Genomic DNA, 9,717 nt, shown 5'->3' on the forward strand with positions numbered 1-9,717 from the left:
TTCTTCGTTTAATAATTAGAAAGTTTCACATACTACTCCTAACAATGTTGTATCATCATAACCATCAAGGATTAGTCCAAGTGGTAAATGACTCATTCGCTTAAGCAGGTCTCGAGTTTTTTTTTTTTTTCGGAGCTCCATTTAAGTATCTGCCACTGACCAATGGGTTGTTGCATGCACAAAAAAACAAAATTTTCATTTCAATTAATTCACTTAAAATGTGATTATTTTTGGGCTGTCTCTCATGAACAACTCCTATCAAAGAAACAAAAATTTTCATTAGATTAAAATAAAATTAGCCACTATAGCCCAAGTCCATGAGATTTTCTTAGTATTTTGTATTTTTTGCCCATAGATTAGGCCACAGATAAAACCGCCATTTATTAATAGAGTCTGTTAAGAGTCTTCCACTGACAATTATGCAACAAAGAACAGAACACACCCACCTGCCAGTGTACAAACTTACAAGCTATAATAATTATCTATTTTGATTGTTTTATGTCACACTATATAATCATATACCAGTTCAAATTTAATTGGTTCCATCTTTAACACAAGGGTCAATGTAGAACAACTTTGTATGTATGGATGATATTTTATCAAATCACAAGTTGGATAACAAACTGAACCACAACCACCTAAGAATTTTCCTTGGCAGATATATGTGTATATCAATGAGGAATTGAAAGATTAGATGAAAGATTCCACTGACTTAAAGGACAGGTGGTGTCTTTCAATGTTTTTTGTGTGCCACTTTGTGTCAAGGTTAGAAGTATTAGTTAGTTGTAGGATACCCTTACCTCAACCTAGCTATAGAGAACATGACATTACACTATACACAAAACATGTTCAATGCTGATCAAGTTGTAATTACATTACATACATACATATGCACTACCATTGAATAGTGCTACATAGACACATGAATAAATAACAGATTAAGTTTGTGAAATCTTGTCAAAGGAGAAGAAAACAAGAAGGCTCCTCCATTATTATTTGTTAATAGTGTTTAGTAAAGCAGTGAAAAAGATGTCAGTGGTGAACCACATGGCAAAAGGCAAAGGTTATTCCTTAGGGTAACCCTGATGATAATAGTAGCATAGTGATTAGGTAGCTGTAGCTGAAGGCACATACAGAGAGAGAAAGAGAGAGTAATCAGTAATGGTTCAATTCAATGGTTGTGTGAATTGTGATTCTGAAAAAGGGTCCATTGTGGTTGGCAGCAGGTCCCGCCCGTTATGCTTGGTGCTTGCCTTTTAAGAGTAGGACAAAGTGGTCACTCTAAGAAAAGACTATATATATAAATATATATAAACAATGCACCAACTATACAAAATATCCTTTTTTTCCAACCAGACAGATTTTCTCACAGAAGAATCACTACCCCTTGGAAATCTTGCTATTATAGATATCTTATCTTACATCAAGAAGAAAGTTGTTGTTGTTGTTGTTGTTGTTGTTGTACAATCATTTTGTGGTGGCACTAGGCTCTCATTGCACAGCACCATCATCCTCCTCTTCCTGTATGATTTGTGCAACTTTTGTCCTCTTATTTTTGTCCAAACTAATATGTCTCAACCAAATTCAGATATATTTTTAACTTCTACTCTTTCATCTCTTTTGAGTATGTACACAGCTCAAAGTACTTTTCTATACTATCTTTGCTTTAACACATCCTTTAAAACTGAATTACTGAGGTTTTAGTCTTGGATGATAAAAGGTTTTAAACTGCATTGACGCGAAATGCTTGTGCACCAGACTTGTTCTTTTTATACTCATTCTCCCCTAGTCTGAACACCTGGGCATCCATGACACCATAACAATGGGGCAACAATGCTGTCATGGTAACTCATCAAGGTGAATTCAGCTAACCTCAACAAATGTACACTCCTAGTTGTAAGAAAAAATCAAACCTTGGAGGTAAAGGGTAAAATATAATATGTCCTTTTCCAAACCAATACCAAATTGACACGTTTACCACATATCTGTCCATTCATATAACTTCTTTGGAAACAAGACTCCTCCCATGAAATGAAAGAAATATATATTTCTTAACTAGAGAATTGAATGCAGTGCTTTAATCCTGAAATGAAATTAAACTTTCCTCCAAATCCAGATCCAAATGTGGGATATAACTCGATTATAACACAAAGGTATAGAATATACAATAATCATATATATATCCTGGAAACTGGAGATTGCATTATTATGAAAGATAAACCAAGTAGTTTGCTGAGTACAATTCATAAGCAAGAGAAGCCTACAAGAACAAGGACTGGACTATAAAAAGAACAAGAAAAAAAACAACCCAAAACTTGGATTGTTGTGGCAGAACAAATGAATGCCCTGTCACACCAAAGCCCTGGAATATGAGACATCTACCCTTAGGATTGAACTAAACAACCAGAGCGACAAGACAAAAAGAAACAAAGCTTAAGTCTAGCCAACATCATAGTAATGTGCGACAGAAGCTCAAACACAAGGTACATAACATCCAGAGGGACTATAAGCAATGCACCATCAAGCAGTGGAAACCATTAACCAAAAAGACTTAGTAACTGTATTCTCAGGGGAACATAGCAGTAAAAGTGAGTGGCCTGCACTTAGCCGAGGCCAAAAAAGGGTTGTAACAAGCATATTTATGTGTGAATCATGCTTGCAAAAAAAAGGGGTTGTGTAAGGTACATGCCAAAGTTCCCTGGAAAACAACTAAGCCAACAAACCACCACCAATCCACCATTGATAGGTGCATATCAGCCCAAAAAGTATGCTGAATGTTACCCCTTGTTGAGTTCTTTATTATATAGCTCAATGCATCATCATGTAGTGTAGTGTAGTGTAGTGTAGTGTAGAGTCCTCCAATTTCCAGTTCCATTTTCTTCAACTCTAGTTCCTTTCCTGAGTTTATATACTTCTATTATGATTGATTAAGACAGAATATCACATCTCCACAGATTCTCCACTAGCAAATCAATTGTGCTGCTGCCAATTGAACTGCAGTGTTGAAGATTCAAACCCAACAAGGTTTGGCCCAACTTTTTCAGGAAAGGCACACTCTTGTTTGACACATCAGAACAGCCAGACAAAGAAAGAATTTGTAAACTAAGCTGCGTGGCATGAGATAGAATGGATACACCTGCGTCAGTGATGGCACACTTCGACACGTCTAGGTCGTTGAGCAACAGGCAGTTGTCTGCAATCGCAACCAAGCTTGCATCGGTGATTTTCCAGCATCCATCGAGATTTAATAACTCAAGGGTTCCACCATGTAGCTTAGCCAAGGCTGAAACAATGCTATCTGTCAAGTTCCAGCAGCCGGTAAGGTTCACCTTGACTAGTCCTGCCTCACAGTTCTCCAATAGAGGGAGAAGGCCAGCATCTGTTATGCCATAAAGTCCAGTTAGATCAACATGCTGAATTTGGGGACACAATTTTCCAACCATGGCGAGGCTAGCACTACTGAAACCGGGGCAGTTTTGAATAGTTAACGACCGAAGAGACTTGCAAGGAGATAGCATGGATACTTCCACATCAATATCCTTGATTCCCATGCACTTCACAAGGGTGAGAGATTTCAACTTTGGTTTGATGTTTGAAAGGGCACCAATGATCCCAGACTGGGTAACCCGGTTACACTCCTCTAACTGCAAGCTCTCAAGAGACCCTGCAGCCTTGCCGAATGCTATAAGTCCACTGTCAGATACAAAGCAACACTTGCGAAGGCACATCTGTTTCAAATTGGAACAACCCTTGCCCAAAGCTTCGATGCTTGCATCGGTTACCCCTCGGCAAGAAGTGATGGTTAATGAAACCAACTTCTGCAGACCTTGAGCAACACCCATGACCCAAAAGCCCCTTTCACTGATATTTCGGAGACCACATAGAACCAAATTTGTGATTGCCTTTCCATAATGTCCAACAACAGCCAGAGAAAAATCGGTGATGTTCAGGGCCTGAAGTTTTACCCTTGATAGCTCAGAAGCCGATGATAACAGACTAGATACTCCATGATCCCCAACAAGAGGACAATCCTTAATAGAGATTGACTGTAACTTGGGGCAACACCTTGCAATTGCTTGCAAGCCTTCATTACCAATCTTCGAGCAAGATTCAATGTTTAAGGTTGTCAAGTTCGGGCATCCTTCAGCTATTGCAATCAAACCCTTGTTGCTGATTGAGGAAGATAAGCACAAGTCAAGCTTCTCTAATAGATGGCATCCCTTTGCTATTTCAGCTAGACCTTCATCACCAACAGATGATACATTCCACAGAGAAAGTGATCTTAGAGAAGGGCAACCGTGAGCAACTGCCAAGAGGCCAAGATTCGTGACACCGCGCACCGAGTTGCTTCCCCTAATAGAGAGCTTCCCAAGTCCCCCACGGCCACTAGTCCCAACAGCAATTGCAGCAAGCCTTACATCAGTAGCTTTCTTCCCTTCCAAACACCTTGTAAGGTACCCATCTTGATCCTCATCTGAAGAGATCATTTCAACATCTGAAGAAGCAGGCCTCTCGATTTCGGCCTTGCAGATACTGCTCATAAGCATAAGCCATTTTTTAGAAACACAAGCACATGAGCTTCTCTCTTTGGCACTAGGGAGCCGTCTGAATATCTCGAAGAGACACTCATCAGGAAGGGTGTCAACACTAGGCTTTTGATCTTTCTCATGCTCATGGTTGTTAAAGATAAAGGGGGCACTGATCCGAGCTCGCTTGTTAGGAGGGTAGTACACATCCACATTGGAACCGATAGTGTACAATCTACCCAAATCCATGGGACCAAAGGAACTCCCAGGATAGAGTTCATCATCGCCTGAAAAAATCCATTCAAAAAATCTGAAATCAGCCTCACAAAAGATTGCTCCAACTCAATACATGATAGTATATCCTAGAACCAAAACTTATGTTCATCTAATCTCTTATCATATATACAATATTTGAGCCTTCAGCACTATACTTTATAAGAGATTACTATCTCTATTACCAGATCCAAACTCTCTTATTGCAACAACTAGCTTTAGGAAAGTTGTCTCTATTCTAAGTATATCATCCAACAACATCCTAAAAGATCTCTTCCTATCTATACAATCACAAACTTAACCTATAGATTGAATCAAGCATATCATAACTAGGAAACTAACTGAACCATGGATCAAAGGCCAGTAAAAAGAGAAGAAAAGCCAAGTAGAAGGCGTACCACTGTAATTAACAAGGGTAGGCATGTCGAAAAGCAGAAGAATCCAAGTGACAGCAGCAGAAAGTGAAAGCAAAACAGCCCAGAATCAGAAGAAACAGCAGCAGCAAAGACACAGAAGAAGAAGAAGCAGATGAGAATGAGAATGTGAAGAAGGTTCAATAGCATTTGAGAGGGAGGAACCCCACGAAGCAGGGCAAAAAAGGAAGAAGATTTGGAATGGTTTGATGAAGAAAAGGTTGAGTTTTGAGAAGTGGGGGAATGAATGTTATATATATATGAGATGTGTGTGCTGCAAATGTTATGAAAAGGTTATTATATTTGGAAAAAAGAGGGAAAGATAGGTGTCGTCCACAGGGAAGACTGAGTGAAACAATTAAACAAACACAACACACGCACAAAACATAGGTTGAATGCAATGCAACTATGCCATTCCAACAATGCATTGAATCCTCCCTTGAAACCGGGTATTCCCCACCCTCTCTCTCTCTCTCTCTCTCTATTAGTCCAACCAAACCAACCACCTCAGCATTTGTGAAATTCTAAATACCATTTCCTAGAAGATAATACAAGGAACCGCCTCTCTATCTACATATACTTTACCTTTTCTTTTTTTGGATTTAATTAATAATAAAAACTCATGTTAATTTCATGTAAAATTAATAATTAAAAATAATTAAATAATTTAATAAATTTAATTAAATTATTATCTAATAACTGTTTGTTATTAATTTTATATAAAATTAATTATACCTAAATTTTTATCTTAATTAATAATAATAAAATTATTATTTATTATGATTATTAATTACTTTAACTGTTTGCATGGTTGGTTAAGTTGCCTTTGAAGGGGATCTAGATTTTGAAGTACAAGTTGAATTGTTAGTTGTAACTAACCCCAATACATGAACGTCCAAGTACAATATCATGGTCTCTGTACCTTACTCTCTCTCTCTCTTGCTTTTCATGTTCCTACTTCCTACCTTGTCTTGATTCAAAATATTACTGTCAACATTTTTTATTAGAATAAATTATCATTTTTGTCTCTAATATTTGGAGTAAATCTTATTTGTATCTCTAACGTTTAAATCATCCTATTTATATTTATAACGTTTGTACAAGTGATTTAATGTTATCTTATCGTCAATTACACATCATGAATACTTTAGTTTGAATTTTAAAAATCTCTTCTTTAAGTTATAATACAAATGTTTGGGATAGAATCGATGATCCACTCCGAAAAATAGCTTATCAAAAGTTGAAACTAATTCCTACAACATTTACATAATTCACTTTTCTAGAGACATAATTGAATCTAAACACAAATAGTGGGTATAATATTAAAATCGAACACATTTTAGTGAGACCTAATTGACCATGAATACATCCAAGTGAGAATAATTGAAAAATATAATCTTGGTTAGTATAATTGATAGTAGGATAACATTGAATCACTTTTATAAACGTTAGAGATACAAATAGAATGATTTAAATGTTAAGGACACAAATAAAACTTACCTCAAACGTTGGGGATAAAAACGATACTTTGCTTTTTTTTATTAATATTAGTAAATATTTTAGTTATTATTTTATTATAATTTAAAATTTAAAAATTTAAAATTTTGTCTTTAGTATTTAAATTTGATTAAATATTAATAAGAAATAATACATTTTATTAATTATATAACATTATTTTTCCTAATATATATGTTAGACAAATAATTGAATAAATTTTTAATAAATTTTATTATAAAAAAAATAAATTTTAAAAATATCCTTTAAAATAATGAATCGACTAATTTGTTTGGCAAAAATATATTTTAAAATTTTTTAAAGAATAAAAATTTATTTGAAAACAAAATATCTGATATGAAATTCTTTAAGAATTAATTTAAAGTTTTCTTATATTTATTATAATTAAGTTAAATAAATAGTAAAGTTAGGTAAATTAGTGTAGTTACTGGTTGAAGTTGGGATCTTATGTTATTGATTCGGCCACCTTTTCTTTGGTTACAAGCTAAGCATATCTAATCTACGGTATTGCATTCCAATGCCGATACAGACACTGTTTTTGTTTTTGTGTTCATATACACTGCTTGTACAACTTTTCCCAGAGAATATCGAGGTAAATTATTTTCTTATTTATGTAACATAATTTGATAAAAATTATTTTTAATATGAAGATAAAGATAATATTTTAGTTAAATATTGATATTTAAAATATATTATAATATTATAAAGGTGTAAAAAATAGTTAATACAATATGTAAAGAGTATGTTGTTGATTTGCTGTAACTTGATACGTGTTTATTACACACTTTGTATGTTGACCAAAATATTAATACGTGTTCAACACGAACACACATACAGTGTATTAATTTTGTACCGATAAAATCTACCTATTTATAATTATACAAAATAATTATATTTTTAACAAAAATATTAATATTTTTTCATATAAAAAAAATTAGTCATAATTTAATGATTATTTATTTATTCGTTTATTTGGTACTATTTTCTACAATATCGTTTTTCGGTGGAAAACAAATAAACGACGTAGTAAATGCCGACTTTAATTTTTAAAATTGTATATCCGAGTTATTTTTATTTTTAAAATTTAAAAATTATTTTATTTTAAATCAGTCCCAGCTAATTTTTAATCGCGTAATTTAATTCTCAATAACTATTAATCATTTGTCATGCATGTTATGTGATATGCAAAATACAAGCACATTCTCTGTGGCCTCTAAGAAAAAGATGACATTGATGTAATATGAGTCTAAATTGGTTAACACACTTTTTTCAAGTGTGTCACTAGAAATGAACAGGATAGCAAGGATAGCAAAAAATCAGAGTCATTATAATTAATTAAACTATTTTTTTATTTGATGCCAATTAAATACAATTATGATAATACTTCTTTAATTGTAAATAGTAGCTTGAAGATTTTTTTTTTCAAAAAAAAAATATATTTTTATTTTTTGAGGTAGAAAAAAAGAAAAAAATTTGCATAAAGTAATTTTTTATTAAAAAAGAAATAGTTAATGGTCAAATTGATTCTCGAAAGATTGTACGATCGTTATTTTTATCCCTAAATTTTTTTAATCAAATTAATTCTCAAAATATTTAACATTAATCTCGTTTGTCCTTCTATTTATAGACTAACAATTTTCGTTAACAATAATACACGTGAATCATTAACTGACAGGTGTGTTAATATGTTCACCATATTATGTCAAAATAGTCCCTATCTCCATTTTATAAATCCTAATCCCAAAATGAATAGAGACATTAATTCATCTTGATGAATGGTGTTGCAGTGGTCTAGAGACATTACCCAGGTTTATAAGCCACGATGCGGATCACCGATAGAGGTCGAAGTGGTGGATTGTCACCACAATCGCTGTGTAGCTTCGGTTCTAGCTCCTCCATGCGAAGAAGGAGGATGAACATGGACAAAATCTATTTTTGACGGCTAAAAACTATTATTAAGAAATTTGAAACACCAGAAAATTCAGGAATGTTTGTTTCACACTTATCCAACATATCGGGTGAATTTAAATTGGTATGAATTATAGCTTCTTGAACCCTTTCACCATTAATGTGAGATTTAATTTTTTCACTTGGTATGTGTAGAAAGGCAGCCACTATAACTACTTTAGTTGGATAGATGATAATGAATATAAAGTTTTTAAAGTTGCAAATGGTGGGACAGAAGCAGAATTTGAAGTTGAGAGTGATTATGAAGATTAGAGAGTGAAATTAGGTTGGAGAATGAGTAGTTTGAAAGCTGGAGTCAGAGTAGTTAGGAAGTTGCTTATTTTCATGTTTGTCCTAATAATAGTGTTTATGTTAGTGATTAGAAAACTTTGTATGTAATTCTGTGAGAAAGTAAAAATTTTGTAAAAGCATTGGTGATCTTGTTATTTTGTTGGATCTTGTTAAGAGTATTCATGAAATTTAGTAAATGAGGTTGGACATTTTTTCTTATTCATTAACAATCATGTAACCTGAATTTTTTGACATTATTTTAATCAATTTTTACACAATTCTAGAAACAAGTAAATAAAAATAAACACTTAATCACTCATAAGATAAATTAAGTCTAATCATATATATTAAAATTGAAATATTTGCATGCCATATAAGCATGCTAGCTAACATAGTCTTTAAAATAATACCAATCCTATTAACCAAGTCTTCATAATATCAAGCATAAGTTACCTAATTTTAGGTTATACCAAAATATGAACAAAATTGTACAAAATACTTAGCAATATGTATATAATGCATAAAGCTTCTAATCCTTAGCCTTTTACAAAATACATAATTCAGCTCCTAATACACAACACATTTCAAACATCTTTATCTTTCTTCCTCGGACGTTTGAATCGGGGAGTTGGTACAAAAGTCACTGAACTAGCTAGTTTCTTTGCAATAGTAGAACTGGTGCCCTTGATTGTTTCAACCGAAACCGGAATTGTTACAGCTGCAGTCGATTGTGGTGAGGCTGGAGTTGTTGC

At 33.6% G+C, this 9,717-nt stretch overlaps 1 protein-coding gene across 1 annotated transcript; it reads right to left on the reverse strand.

Moving 5' to 3' along the window:
- Nucleotides 1–2,180: 2,180 nt before the first annotated feature.
- LOC130969191 (EIN3-binding F-box protein 1-like) lies at nt 2,181–5,543 on the reverse strand. The gene is made up of 2 exons (XM_057894821.1): nt 5,198–5,543; nt 2,181–4,813 (listed from the first exon to the last, which is right to left on the reverse strand). The coding sequence occupies exons 1-2, from the start codon at nt 5,220–5,222 to the stop codon at nt 2,928–2,930; spliced, it is 1,911 nt and encodes a 636-aa protein (XP_057750804.1). The 5' UTR covers nt 5,223–5,543; the 3' UTR covers nt 2,181–2,927.
- Nucleotides 5,544–9,717: the final 4,174 nt, after the last annotated feature.

Source organism: Arachis stenosperma, chromosome 1 (genome assembly GCF_014773155.1).
Source record: "Arachis stenosperma cultivar V10309 chromosome 1, arast.V10309.gnm1.PFL2, whole genome shotgun sequence".
NCBI classification, from domain to species: Eukaryota; Viridiplantae; Streptophyta; class Magnoliopsida; order Fabales; family Fabaceae; genus Arachis; species Arachis stenosperma.

Coding starts and splice junctions, on each gene's coding strand:
- LOC130969191 (XM_057894821.1), bottom strand. CDS start 5,222: ATGCCTACCCTTGTTAATTACAGTG. Junction 4,814..5,197: donor TACCCTTGTTAATTACAGTG/GTACGCCTTCTA, acceptor GGATTTTTTCAG/GCGATGATGAACTCTATCCT.